This window comes from Melopsittacus undulatus, chromosome Z (assembly GCF_012275295.1).
Source record: "Melopsittacus undulatus isolate bMelUnd1 chromosome Z, bMelUnd1.mat.Z, whole genome shotgun sequence".
Lineage (NCBI taxonomy): Eukaryota > Metazoa > Chordata > Aves > Psittaciformes > Psittaculidae > Melopsittacus > Melopsittacus undulatus.
In genome coordinates this window covers 42,634,371-42,650,022 of record NC_047557.1, presented here as the reverse complement: position 1 = coordinate 42,650,022, position 15,652 = coordinate 42,634,371, and the positions used below count along the sequence as shown (strand labels likewise).

General features: G+C 42.4%; 1 protein-coding gene across 3 annotated transcripts in view; it reads right to left on the bottom strand.

Annotated features, from left to right (window-relative positions):
• Nucleotides 1–14,689, bottom strand: part of NTRK2 (neurotrophic receptor tyrosine kinase 2) — a 203,130-nt gene extending 188,441 nt beyond the window's left edge. For all 3 annotated transcript variants that reach the window (XM_034072840.1, XM_034072838.1, XM_034072839.1), the window contains exon 1: nucleotides 13,927–14,689. In XM_034072840.1, the coding sequence (XP_033928731.1) occupies nucleotides 13,927–14,135 (209 nt within the window). In that variant the 5' untranslated portion in view covers nucleotides 14,136–14,689. The remainder of the gene's footprint in view (nucleotides 1–13,926) is intronic.
• Nucleotides 14,690–15,652: the final 963 nt, after the last annotated feature.

The following is a 15,652-nucleotide window of genomic DNA, read 5'->3' as shown; positions in this document are numbered from 1 at the left end:
TTATTTGAGGGAGGTTTGAAATAAAACTTCTCCATAACTGAAGTCTATTTTTACCTTCTTCACAACTACTCTACCTTGATGTTACTTATCATCAAACATTAATACTCTAAAAGCTCTGACTGGCAGTGGGCGACACTGAGAAATGTAGTTTGCCTGCCTGCCCTTAAGAATATCCAGCTTAGTCTTTAACTGAACATTTTTATTGTAGCACAGAAGAATAACATCCTGACTCACTGCTGGCTGAAGTCACGTGAAGAACTTGGAAGCTCCCACTGAACATTACAGCAAAGCACAGCACCACCAAAACCTGTCAGTATAGTACCCAGTCAGATCACACGTATCAGCTCACAAATACCTCTGACTCTAAACCAAGCCATCAGTTGTCTGCAGTACTACCATTCTGCATCTCCTTCATGAGTCATCAGTAAACAATATTTGTTTTCAGACCTTTAATTTCATCTCCCCTCTGTAAACCACTGATTACTTCTAATAAAGGCATTCAGAATCACATACCTACTGACTGCACACTGCAACCTACTATAACACATTCATCTTAGCACACCTCAGCAGCTATTGAATAATGTCACACATTTATATTTCACCACTTCTGCAACATTCTCAGAATGATATTTTAAAATCCTATCATAAAAGAGCTAATTCCTCCAAATAAGTACTCCTTGAAGAGGATGGTCTTCACTCCTGATCATTACACACATGAAAGACTACAGATATAGTCTGTATAACATCAGCGAAGCAACCCCTGCACCACAAGAGCATGAGAAGGCAAGTTCTGCTCTTTAAAGAGGTTTATGTAACTTTGTGCCTCAGTAGCTTAAATTAAGATTTCATTCTAACTTTCAAATTTTTTTTTAACTTGAAAAAAACAGCAGAAGTATGCCTTCCTTACTATTTTGAATTACTCTGTCTTCTCTGGATTAATATATGTTAAGGTATACTCCATTTGGAGCTATTGGGACAGACTGGAAAACTGACACACACTAGTCTTAACAACATAGATGCAAGCGAATAACGCTGTAATACAGGTCCAGAAGGATTTCTGTTGCCAGAAAATTCTCTTTATGGGAAACATATTTTCTTAACACTCAAAAAAATAATTATATGTCTAGATCTTGTTCATGCAGCTGGGAAAAAAAGTTTTAAAATTAATAAACATTCACTGGTGAAACATTTCTGAACTTTGTGAAAACTTTATACTTCAAGTTATTTTTTCATTAAATCCTTAGGTAAAAAGGCAACACACTCCAGACATTGAACTGTCAGTAGATTAATTACCATTTAATGACAGATCATGTATGTCCCTAGTCTACATTCCTGTGAGAGCTGTATGGTACCATTGACAAGTAAACACTGCAAAGTTCTCTAGTACTGTATTTTCTTACAAAGTCGAATGTCAGATCAAATTCATCAAAAACTATGCTAAAACCTAAGGGCACTTTCAACACACCCGGGGTGATTTATGGTTATGCATCAAAATCATGCAAAACTTGTAAATTTCGCAAAATACTTGACGAAACTTAGTAGATTCAATCGGATTCATTTGCAGCCTCTCGGAAATCAAATTTAAAATACTACTCAAGGGATGTGAACTCCCATAGTTTGAAAATGAAACATAGAGCTACACAATGCTGCATATCACGAATGCCAGGCTTCAGACAGATGTAGGGACCAATGACATAATCTCTGGTCATCCAAGAAATCTTTCTACAGATCTAGCTCCCCTTAGGAAGGAAACTCTAACAGCAAGCTGTGAGCATGATACAAACATCTAGTAATGACAAGTTCTCTACAGATATACGGCTTATTCCAACTACTTTGTTCTGTTTTGCTGTCTCCATCTGGTACCATCAGTGCCAGATTTCATACAGCCAACCTCAAGAAACTGAACTTCTCCTAAAAGAGCACGTCATAACACAGGAAAGAGGCATTATGTTGAGTTAGTCCACCGTGGACTTACCTACCGTTCAGCAATTTTACAGACAGGTACTTGACTCCTTGGGTGTCTGGTGTCTCCTGACAAATTCTGAGCAAGTGCTGTGGTGGTATTGTTTTTTTTTAAACTGTGAATCACTCTGTATTTCACAAAGAGTGAAAAACTGATTGCCACTATCACAGGCTCCTTAAGTCATCCTTCAGGGTATTTTCTTCCTCCTATTTAGAGTATTTAAGCATGAGTCATAGAAGACTACAGGAGGTAGCTCTCCACGTGCAGTATAACAGCTCTGCAGCTGACATAATTAACTCTGGGATCTTTCTTTACAGCCACAGGCACACCCATTTTTGTGAGCAAATCCTTTACTACACATTCAGATAATGCGTTATTCAGGGGAATCTGGAACTCATCTAATGGTCAAGGTCACAAACCAGAGTTACCTTCAGGAATTCCCTGTTCTTGAGGTACAGCTGCATCAACTGCCAAGAGACTGTGGGGCTCAGACATTCTGCTCCATGTCAACATGTTATGATTATCCAATTAGTAGTACACAATTGCCATTGCGAATTGCTTCTCCAAAGCCATCACTCTGAAAAATTAGTGCCACCCCACCAGCTTGAAGCAGGAGAAAGCAGGAATTCAGTGGAGATCCCAATCCTGTTTTGGTATTGCAGGAGCAGATCCACACTCTTGCTTATGACTGCAACTGCCTGGGAAATGGAAAGCCCAAGACATGCCAGCCAACCTTGGCTCCCTCTTTACAGTAGGCAAAATGAAGGCAAAAGTAAAAATAAATAAATATGTCTACAATGCAGAGTTTAAGGAAAGAGTTACTATATTTAGAGGCAGGGAAAACAAAACATAGCGCACCCCTGGGCTTACTTATATTTCTGGTTTGGCCTTAAGGTGTTTGTTCTGTTCTCTTCAAATAGCAGACTACCAAATCAAGCAAACTCTCAAGACATTTCATGCAGCTTTCCAGATTTAAGATCCATGCCCTTGATGAGCTCCACCTTCAGAACTACTTTTCAAAAATGCATGTAAATCTTATTTAAGTATTTTCTCCTTTTGGAAACCTGTCCTCCCCCTTAAGCTTCATGAAGTTCATACATTTGATATTTCACCAAGACATCAATTTTTGACACTTTTCCAGAGGACAACTGACAGCTACAGTCTAGTGTTTCCTTAGCAGTGATATTTTGGAAATGCTGATACTCCTCAATATAGTCAGAAAGAAATATCAAGTGGCCAGACAATAACCTGTTTATTCAAAAAGTTATGTCTTAATTACTGACCTTATATTTATCTACAACACACATTTTATTCACTATGTATGAAATTGTCCCTGCAGACTGCTAGGAAGAGGCTTAAACTCCTGTACAGTTCTTTTATAATATATATATTATAAATCGCATAAAATAACATACAAAAGCAGAGTAGTAAAGGTGGCTTTTTATCGGTTCTTGGCAGACAGCAAAGATAAGACTGATCTTTTTTATTATTATTTGGCTTGCAAGCAAGAAAGAGGACCTCAAATGAGTGAATACAAACAAATATATGTGACAACTCTTTCTCCTACAGAACCACTTAGTGTGGTGATTCTTCAAAGACCAGTAAAAACCACTCTCTTTTTCACCAGTTGCATCCATCACCTGGCCTTGATGCAAATGAGAATGACAAAACATGAGTAAGACTGCTCCTAACTATCCTTTATGTGAATCTTTTTGGGTCCCTCAGTGAATCAAAACATTAAAGCATCTCGGTTATGACAAAACCTTTGAATTCTCTTCTTTAGAGTTACCCATGCTCAGGCAGTGACTGTGTGGAAGGGATATCTTAAGTGAGTTACATATTCTTCAGAGTTAGATAATCACTTGTTGACATTATGTTTCATAACATTTTAAGTCGTTTTCCTACCTCCAGGTTTTGACATGTTCAGTATTATATGATTCTTTGATTCAGTGTAAGAAATTCCCTCTGAAATTCTCTCGGGTTGGCCTTCACCTGACACATATTCTTTCCACTGCTTGACATTAATTCCTCGCTTTATTCAGTTTAAAATTACTGGCTCTTGGAACATCAAATACTCTGTTCAATCTGCCCTGATACTCACTGAAACATCAAGATATATATCCATACCTGCTACACTATCCACTGTCCTGTTCACTGCATGTAGTACACCCCATGCCAAATACAGATCAGAAGGTAATATTTCCATATGACAGAGCGAAATTGCAAAACTTAAAGATGTCTATTTAAGAAAATCTATTTATAGCCTGTCAATGCATTAAATTATCTGCATAATTTTACCCCTGACATCTCAAAGAATAATTATTTTTCCATAAGCCAGCAAAAACTTTCCTTCTTATGTTTTTATTTAAGTCTTGAGAGTCTCCACATGGTCATAATCTCTACCTTTTTTTTCTGCAATTATTACACAGAGAACCCAATTGGTAGATGCTTTTCCAGTCTTCAAATTATACCATCTGCTGCCATGGTTCACAACTGATTTCCTGTTCTCTTTCCTAAGACCTGTGAAGCATCTCTTGTAGCCTTGACCACATATCTGTGTCTTCTCCAAGATGTACCTTGCTTTTAACAGAAGACATACATGAATACAACTTCACATTGTTACTGAAGCATTCCAAAAAGGCTATGGGTTGTATTTTTGACTTTTCATGATATGGCCACTCTTGATATTTATCTCAATTTTCTAAACCCACAACTGCCTGACACTTTCTGTATGTCAACACCAATCTTACTAGTTATATTTAACCCATACATTTTTCAGAGAGCATTTCAACAGCATTAAATTGTTTTTTGTTAAAGCCTTTCAAAGGCCCTTCACTCTTCCATGTTTATTTGCTCTTCACAGCTCCCAGTTTCACTTTCTTTTATCACATTTATTTCCATTCTGGTTTCCACCCTGTATAGTTCATTTCCCATTTTAATTGGCTGCACTTTTGAATTTATAGCTTCTTCTATTAGCATTCCTAAAAAAAAAAAACCACGTTATCTTCATTTGAGGAATCCTGTTCTTCACTTAATATAAGTAGTTTCTCACTTGCACTGCATATATTAGCATAATGATGTGTTTATTACACTTCCTGCACATTTGTTAGTATCCAGAATATCTCTAATACTAGTGCTGACAGCCACATTGCTGCCACTGTTTCCATAACTTTTCATGTTCTTGTTCGTAGCCAGTCTGATATTAGGGAAACACTCTTGCAGTGGTACATGCAGACTAGCATCCTATATCTGTCTTTCAGGTTTCTCTTTGTATCGCTGTTTGCTCTGCTGCCTGCCATAGACATATTTCCTCTCCTAAAATGTAATCAACTTAATTTAAAAACCCACTTGTAGTTGCCTTTATTGTTATACTTAAAGAAAATACACTCTTTTGTACACATTATTTTTCCAATTTAATATCATTTCAAGCCTTACATCATCTTCTCTACCATTTCCCCTTTGAACTAAACTCTCACTCTGAATGTACCTATTCATAAGGTGACATCTTTTGCTACAGTAGTCTTCAAACTTTTTCAGTATTTCTGCAAAGCTGCCTTCTCCTTACCCACCGATACTTCCACACCGTTCTCCATTTACCTTTACAGCTATTGTTCCTGTCACTGCTTATGAGTAGAGTAGTATTTTTCTCATCCACCAGCCTGTTTCTCCCTGTGGTTTTCATGAACACATCACAGCACTGCACACACCTTCCAGCAGTCCTCCAACCTACACACCTTTGCAGCATTCTCCCCACTCCAGGATGTGCACAGTGAATGAAGAATTCACTTGCAATTATAAAAGATCAAGCAAACATTTCAATGATACCTCCAACTGTCAGGAGTAAACCTTACACTTCAGATAACCCCTGTGAAAAGTAAAACTGCTTCAAAGTAAACTGTCCATTAAAAGTCGTGAGAATATGCAGAAGTGCTCTCCAGCTGTGCATACAACCAGACCAAGAAAACAGAAGGAAAACTAGCCTGTCTCCATGCAGACCCAAATGCTATTGGAGGGCTGGGACAAACGTTCAGAGCGGGAGTGATCAACAGAGTCTTTCCTCCACACACACCCACCTCCAGGACAAGTGGTGTCTATTTCTGCAGCTGTGCCACCTAGGTCCCCCAGACGGCACAGGCTCCAGGCAACAGCAGTCACTGCACACAAACATGGTCAGGAATCTTCAGTGATGCCTGTGGCTGAAGGAATATCCAGCATCAGTACTTTTCTATTTACCTTGATGTTGTGTGGATTTGTGCCAATTCAAAATGTCTGTAAATTGATTTGAATCTAACCTGAAAAGTTTAAACTTTTGCATATGTGTGCAATACACAGTCTTCAAAAGATACTTATATTGCTACCACTCTAAACAGTAAATACTTCAGCATATGCTTAGTCCCATGAATTTAACACAACTGCCTTTAGCAGAAGAGTACAGTGTATGTTTTTATCAGGTGAGGATCATGATATTCATAATGTGCCCAAACCCTGTTTCTAAATATTAGGAAGACTGGAGGGGGTGGGAGTGAGAGGGAGATGAATATGTAATAGACAATTTACACACCGCGGGGGGGGGGGCGGAATTTTATCTTCCTGAACTTGACCCATATTCACCAAACAGATTCACCTGCTTAAAAAAAAAAAAAAAAAAAACAAACAAACCTGTGTAAGGTAGAAGACCACAGATTCAAAAAAAAAAAAAAAAAGCTGCAAAAATGCTCTAGCATCATCTAGGGGTACCAGGCTCAGTTCCTTCCTCTCCCTAACGGAATGCACAGTATGCATCAGGTATCTCAGAAGATACCATACTATAAAGCAACCTGAGAGAGGGTAGTCTCAACTTTACCTGTTCATGCTGCTCGAATTTTTGCTGTAATTGAGCATTCAGTGAAGCAGAAGCAGGACCCAGCTGTCTTGCTATACAAATAAGTGCCACAGTTGCTTACCTAAGTCAACTGTCCTGCTCTCTGACCCAAAAGCACATTTAAATACTCCATGCCAAGTAAGGCAACTCAGACAGGAAGAATCAAGGCAAAGCCCACATGTGTACACCATACAGGACAGGAGCTGAGATTTGACATGCAAGACCTTTGTTTAGACCCATGATCTACTTGAAGAGGAGCAGCTTACCACATGCGCTGCTGAAACAGTTCATCTCAGACCACAAAAACATCTTACTCCACAGCTTGACCCTGCTCACTAAAACCAAGGCCTTGCTTTTTCCACTCCCAGTGGACAAAAGTCCCCAAAGTTTTCTTGCATTTAGTGCAGAGAGAAGGGGACATCTCCATCAGACAATTTGTGGTAGGTACCTAATTTAGCCGCCTGAATCACTTCCTGGAAGATGTGAGCTCTCCATTGCTGGCAAGAGAGTAGCCAGCTGAGTTAAGTACCTTCGTTACACAGTTCATGAGAAGTTGCCAGATTTTAAATGCTGAGGCCTGGGACAGTCCCAGATGTGATTTATCAAGTCCAGCACTTGACACCCACAGCACATGCTGTGAAAAGTCCCCCAGTGCATGCCTGGTAAGACTGACATGCCCAGTATGTGTACATGATTTATGCACATATGCTTGCTGAGCTGTCTGGCATTCAGAAAATCAGGTAGTTGTTGCAGAAGAATGGGAAAAGTCACGTCCTATACACTCTTCATATGGAATACCACATCTGACTGTGCTATGTGGGACATGCATGTTTCACAAGATACCTGCTGAATACAGCCTTAATTATTTTTACACATATGGTTAGGATTTAAAAAAAAGGTAAGAATAATTTATTCTAAATCTGAAACTGGAGGTCTTTTGGCCCAACTGTCAAACCAAGAGGAAAAATAGGTGACTTGCTCAGCCCAAAGTGCAGCTCATTGTCAGACTCTTCCATTAGGACCTCAGACACATTGCCATTTTGTTGCTTTTCTGTTTCAGTAGTGGACTAACTTTAATTAAAGTTTTACCCTTCTTTTACTTACACATCAGAAAACTATATATAGTGAGACATATATTCTCAATGGACCAGCACAAACTTCTGTAATGGCTGCAGCTTCTGCATTTTAGTACACTGAGGTGTAGGTTCATTTCAATACAGAACTATTTAAAGCCCTGTAAAAGAGCCCCCTAAAATACTTGATCTCAACTTCCTCTTGCCTCAACATATTCAGTCTTCACACAGTAGGAAAACACTTGAGGGCCAAGGCAAGATGCAAGTCAAAAAACACCTCAAATAATAGAGCAACAGGCCCATTCTCTTCCAAATTTAAAACAAGACAGTGCTTGAATCAACTTCTTTTCATGCTTCACAGACGTCCTCTAAACTACTCTACCCTGGCAAAACGCTAATTCCAGCTAGTTTTGTCACTGCCTTTAACAAGGCCAGAATCTCACCCTCGGCTTCCCCCTGAAATAAAAGGCACATAAGTACCTTGTTGGATCAGGACCAGCTGCTTTAGCAAAAGGCTGTTTCAAGTCACACCATTCAGAGATTACAATCTCTTTAAGTGCCTCTGAAAGTTCCTTGAGCCTTTAGCCTGCTTTGTTCCACTTTCTGTTACTTCTGCAAAAAAAATAAAATCTTACTTCTTCAAGCCTTGTCTAGGAACCAAAGAACATTGACCCAAAATCTGATCTTCAAGAGTATATCCTACTGATGATGACAAAAGCCAGAAACAGCAATAGCTGAATTGGTACTAATATATTTATGTTGCAGCTATAATGTCTGTTGATGATCCAATTCAGTGCAGGTCATTTTTTTCCAGAAAAAAAAAAAGAAAAAGAAAAAAAGCAGATTCACAACAGAATTTCCTTGGCGTGGCTCCTTTCCCATAAATCCATTATGACTGTGCAATGTTAGGGTTAATAGTACCTATGTAAAAAGCAGCATCTCCCTGTGCATATTTCAGGAGAGGGAATAGTTTGGTTTGCTTTTTGTATTTTCTGAAAATATATGTGACAATCGGAACAGGATTTAAGGCGCATTCCTATTATATTTTATTTTAACAGTAGCTATGTGCCTACATACATCTGGATGAAGACATCCTGGCAAACACAAAGTGTCCAGTAAAAGAGCATATTCCCATTCCAGGCAGTGCAGGCTTTCAAACCTCTACGAATTTATTTCTCCATTTGAAATATATGTAAATCAATGGATTTATACAACAAGTGTTTCATTTTTAAAGGACGGTTTTCAAAGGGAGGTTTTTTTATATGTAACAAGCTTAATATACATTAACATAAATAAAACATTGAGATGGGTTTAGACTTCTCTGCTCTATTTTTCAGCTTTTATTATTCTTTGTTACCTGCTACAATCATCAAGCTTGGGCAAGGATATTTGGATGTCCACCTTCATTAACGTAGTGTTAGACATTCATGCAGTGACAGACAACAAACATGGAAGAAAGGGAACTGCAGTTCAGTGAGGGAGGTACCTCTTACGCTAAATTGAAATTCATAATACGGGCCTTGTTTAGTTATGTACAAGTTTTTGCTTTACAGTTATATGGGATCTAGAATCTTGCTAAGCTACTTTCTCCCTTACACTGTCAGCATAAAAATAATGAAGAAAAAATAGAACCTGAGAAATCTGGAAAATGCCAGCCTAAAGATATCTCAGGCTGGCCTGCTGGGCCCTCTGTTTTCTCATTAGTATGGAAAGAAGTGGAAGTTTCTTGAAAACGTCTTCAAGACCAAATTCTTAAATTCATACAAATAGTTTTCATTTTTGTATATAAATCCCAAACCTCTCTCAAAACTCTTGAGGACAGAGACTTAGAGGGAGAGGCAGTGTTTTGGTAGCCCAGCTATGAGCACCTTCTGAAGGATGCTGCCCTCCAGCATAAGCTGTTTTGCCTCAGCCTGCTGGAGTCAGTCCCAGTGGAGACTCCAAGGAGCCCCATCAGTCCTCATCAAATGGAAGGTCAACGACTGAAACAAGCCAGGTTTCTGGGAGAAAAAAAAAAATAGAAAATATAATGCCACTATACACAAAACTCAATGCTTTGTGATATTTGGAGTATTTTTAGACCCTAGAAATTACAAAACTGACTCTTGTAAAGTGTATTTTCAGCTCACCTTAGCCAATTACCCAGATCTTTGAAGGAAGATAAAAAAAGATTAATTCCTAAAAGCAGCTATTATATCACCACTGTCCAAAACCCCTTTTATATTTGTAGCCTGATGCCTCGTGTTTTATTACACAATTCCAAGTCACCAGAAATAACTTTTCAATCCAGCCGAACTGTGCAATGCTGCATAGCCAAAAGCTGGTTTGAGGAAGAAGGGGCTGGGGCTAGAAGAGCCTTATAAACAGTTTTATACTATATTAAATCTACAATAGCCTAGAAATCTAAAATGAAAAAGACCCAAAATAACAACAGCTCTCAGCTCCATATGAATTTAAACACGCTTTTTTTTTAAACACAAGCTCACATGACTTGTTAAATAATTTACTCTATAAATTACTTATCCTGTCTTACTTATTAACAATTCTAGAGTGCTTTATAAAGCTCTAACAGAAATTTATTTTGTGGTTTTGAAATGTACGCAATACACAATCACCTCTCCTTTAATAGGCAAGAGTTTAAGTCACCCACTATTTTGTGGGCAATCAGTTCTTCCTGAAATACACCAATTAATTTCAAACCCCATTCACCTGAATAATCATAAGTCAACATATTAATGTCTTGATATCAGAACTGTGAAACTACACCTGGAATATACTTGCACTGCAGGAAGACACTCTGAAATTAAAATCTTTGAAGAATGAGATACTAATGATACATTTTACTTAATGAGAAAGTATTTACCCATCCTTTTACAAGAAGTCTTGATGACTTTAAGCATTGTTAATTTACTATCCTATTAGTATTTTTGCTCACCCAGGACTACTTGTTTGCTATTGTGCCTACAATGCATGAATTTAACAATACTTACATACTCCTTTTGCTCTCACTACTCTTGGTCCTTGGTTCTTAATGCAAGCGCAATGTGAGCTCGAATGATTGATACCATTATTTTAATGCAGGATCTCACTCTGGAGTTCAATTTATCTCTAATAATATCAAAACTACCAAACAAATACTACCATTAAGCTCTGTTATGATAAGCAATTTTAGCATTGGCACATGCTTTCCGGATAAGGAAAGCCAATTGTACAAACCTAAAATCTTGTTAGAACAGAATTTTCAAAATCTGTCTTTTATTCATCTTAATAGAAAACTACAGAAGAACAACTAGTTGGAGAAAAGGTAAGGAAGATGACTAAGAAAAGCACCAGGCATAAATACTCTTATGCCCTCCCACACCAAGTTTCATCAGCTGGCCGTCACAGGGCTGATGCAGAAGTGCTCAGGGTGTCTTTCCACTGCTGTTGGTAGGTTTGGGTGCTGGATCCATCCAGGAATCAAGAAATAGCTGGACTGGGAGACAAGTGTTTATTCAGCTCTAAGCTGCAATTTACCTACAGGTCAAAACAGAGCTGAAGCACCAGGATGCCTAGTGGTGGAGACTACCTGATGTGTGGGACCACAGCTCTGTTCCTCCTACCAGCACCACCCCAGCTTTCTCTCTCACCTCTCGGAGGAAAGGGGAACCCTCACTGCCTGCTTACATCCTGCAAGCTTGTGCCATGCACCTGGCCCACAGCCAAGCTTCTGCACCACCGTGGGTTTCACATACCTTCCCTAACCATGCAGTCATCCTAGCACTCCAGTACATGTGGCCCCAGTGAGGATCTAGAGTCAGCCCACATGCCCTGCATGCCTGTCAGTGTTTTGCCTGGGACTGCAGGATCCACTCCTGTCAGGAGCAGGTTGAGAGCAGCAAATGAAGGATTGCTTTCAACAGAACTCAGGAAATACATGGGAATAAATTACTAGAAATTAAGTGTCTTTTCTCTTACTTATACCAAGACTGATTCTACCAGAAACCAGTGGAACTCTGCTCCTTTATCTACAAAGCACATAATGAAAAATCAGGCCTGACGCTTCCCAAGTAAAATACAACGCCCTTGTCTCTTAAACTCTTAGCTAGTATATTTCCAGTCTGTATCTACCATATTATAAGTGCTTCCCTACATATTTACTGTTTACTGAGCTCCCACAGTGAAATAGTGTGACAGTTAGTGCCATTTGATTTTTAATTTATGCCTATAAACTAATTAAAGAGTCTCTGTTTTATATTGAAAGTACGTATGAAAAAACCATCCTAAATACGTGCAACAGCATCTCCTGAGAAATCCATGACTCAAAATTATTTTTAGATCACCAAACACAACAACGTGTGATGTCACAGAACGATACAGTAAAAATTCAAAAGAAATGCAAAGACAGTAATGCTCAAAAAACACAGGAAGATGAACACCAAAAGCATCAGAGCAAAATTACTAGACATTCTTTAAGTTGATCATGGCTGGAATACATATTTGCATGTGTGTTTCCTCCCTTGGCATTTTAGACAGAGTTAAATTCTAGACAGGGATTCCTCTTTTACCTCCAAATTGAACATACCAGAAAATAGCACCAGCAAAGCCTATGAAGATAAGCAGAGATTCATAGCTCAAAACAATTTTTCTTTTCCTAGTGCAGCAATCCACCAAATATTAAACACACATCTAAACCAGTAACTGCCGTAACAGCAAGTCTGTTTCTTTACCACAGGTCCTGAAAAGTCTACCAAAGGTAAACCATGTATGAGTAGCAGAAATTCCTGTCTCCAGACACACATGGGGGAATGCAGCAAATTGACTTCAGGAAACTGCAGAAAGGTAACCCAAAGGTACGGTTCAATCTAAAATCATTCACTATTTCACAGTATATTATTTCTAAAGGAAATTGAAAGGGAGAAGAAAGATGGAGAATGCCAACAGTATATGTAAATCTGTATAGATCTGCGGGGAAGTATCTTTTTCATTAAGTGTTGTGGAAAACAATCCAGAAACCACAGGGACTGGAAAATATGGAGATAGACGTAACAGCTTGAGGTTTTCTTCCCCAGATCTATCATACGCAGGTCCAGTATCCAAAATTTTTTGCTCATCAAGAGCCTTTGCAGCTTTTCTCTGGCAGCATCTGCGGATGTCACAGAGCAGAGAGCTGTGAAACAATGCAGGATTTGAGAAGCAAAGCTACAGAACTCTCTCACCGAATATCATATGAAAGCAAATGAGAATGGAAGCAACACATGGATAAGGCAGAAATTAAAAAAAAAAAAAAAAAAAACAAAAAAACAAAAAACCAACTTTCTGCAGCTTCTTCACTATCGATAGGGTTTACTAATCCTCTAGCACTTGCTGGAGAAAGCACAATGTTCATTCCTCTGCAGGCTTAGCATTTCTCCTTCCAGCCACCTTACTGAGAAGTGCAAAGCAGGCTCGCATGCCTATGGGGAAGATAGTTTGCTGTCCCTTCCACCAGAATCTGCCGCATCATCTCCTTTTTTATCCTTTCTTTTTGGTTGGTTGACTGTGGGGAATTTTTTAACAGAAAAAAAACTTACAGGAGAGATCGGGAGAGAGGGCGGGAGGGAGCCACCCTCCAAAACTCTCGGTTCGCAGAAATAAACATAGGGAGATAAAGTAAAGGAATTAATAAAATAAACCCCCCATTCTGAATCAGCCGCGGCCTCAGAGTGAGGTCTGGGCGATGCGCTCCCCTCAGCCAGTGCCGGACCCCAGCTCTCCGTCCCGCTCCCTGGCTGCCCCACGAGACCTCCGCTCCGATTTTCCGCCGCGCAGCCCGTCCCGCTCCCGGGGAACTGCATCGCCGGCAATTAGGATTCATCACCTTCAGTGGGCTGGCAGCGGAATCTCTGTGAAGTCTCGTTCAAATTAAATCACACCCGACCGTCAGGCTTCCTGACATTCCATCTCCCCGCGGAGCAAGTGCTTTTCGGCACGGCCTGCCGCTGCCTCCCGCAGCATCCCCCGGACGCCCCGTCCCGCCAGCCCCCGTTCTCGGGCCGGACCGTACTCACATCTCGGTGACATTGTCGCCGTCGGCGCTCCCCTGCGGCACGGGGAAGGAGGCGATGCCCGGCACCGGCTCCGCGCACCAGATCCGCCAAGAGCTGCAGCGGCAGGACGCGGGGCAGCCCAGAGCGCCCCGCCAGCAGCCCAGCAGCAGGCAGCACAAGCCCCACAGCCGCGCCAGGCTGAGTCCCGGCCTCCGCCGCCAGGACATCATGCTGACCCCTCTCACTCCAGCGCTGCCCCGGCGGCCTCCTCCTGCTCCCGCTGCAGCCGCCGCCGCCGCTGTTGCCGGAGCGCACGCCCAGAGGGTGCACAGCCTTCCGCGCCTCGGGCGGGCACCCCGCTACTGGGGCTCACATGGGCGCGCCGCAGCCGCTGCCGCAGCCACAGCCGCCCCGGCGCTGCCCGCCCCGAGGACTCCGGGAGGCGGTGGGAGCCGGGGCCGGACGCTGCGGCGGGGCTTGGGCGGATTGGGTAGAGGGAGCCGCCGGCGCGGCGTGGCACCTGACCCCGGCCCCGCTGGCGGGAGGGTGGACAGCGGCACCGCCTTGGTCCTCTTGGCGGCTCCCGATGATGCTGCAAAACCCGCGGAGCGGCGGGGGCAGGTAGCGGAGGCTGCGCTGCTACCTGCGGGGGCTCGGGCAACCGCTGCCCGCCGGAGGCAGGGAAGGAAAGAGGGAGACACAGCCCTCGGCAGCGTCGGCGGGGCTCGGAGAGCCCTGCTCGCCTCTTTACGCACCGTCGCCTCCTCCTTCCAGCTGATAATAAAGCAGCCCCAGCTCCTGCTCCAGCCCAAGCTAGGGAGCTGCCGGCAAAGTGACGTGGGGCTGACGCAGAGAGGGGCAGAAACTCCACAAAATGAGCCTGAAATCCGGAAAAAAAAAAAAAAAAAGAGAGGGGAAAAAAAAAAGACAAAAGCAACACGGGCAGAGGGAGGGGGAGCGAAGGGAGGGTGACGGAGAGCAGATACCAATAGGCACTCTGCGCCTGAGCCTTCAGACGCGCTCACACACACTCACGCTCACGCGCGCGCGCGCCCCGCTACCGATGCGGGCTGTTCACCCCGCCGGGACGCCTCGCCGAGGGATATCGGCGTCCCTGACAGGGCGAGACCTCCTCATCGCGGAATAAACGAGGATGTTGCGAGAGGCGCGGGAGGCGTTGGACCCTGAACCGCTCCCCTAGAAACGCCTTGCCCTTCCCTGCACGGTTCCGCGGGCAGGGACATGTTGCCTTTCCCTCCGCCACCCCCGGGGTGCGGGCTTTCCGCGGCAATGCCGACGCGCGGGGCCGCAGAGTCGGGCGATGGGCGCTCCGCAGGCGCCACCGCGCGTCCCGCCGCCGCCGTGCACCGCGGTCCCTGTGACCCTGTGGACCAGTGCCCTGCTCCGAGGCTGGAAGAAGGAGCAAGAAGTTACCGTTTCCCTGCACTGAGGCTGAGGCTAGCGTGACAGACAGATGTGTATCACATATTCCCAGGTGCAAATAGCAGCAGATCTGGGGAACTGGACCTAGTGACAGCTTTCATCCTTTGCCCTTTCTGTCCTGATAAATGGCAGAGAGTCCTGACTTTGTGTTTGCAGGGTGCTCAGTTGCCACTCTACCACTATACCAAAAGACAGCGATGGTTCTTTCTTATCTAGTTACCCAAGCTGAGTACTTCGAAATGAGTAAATCATGGTGAATTAAGAAAGAAAAACATAGCTGTACTTAGCTGGAACACTATAAGGT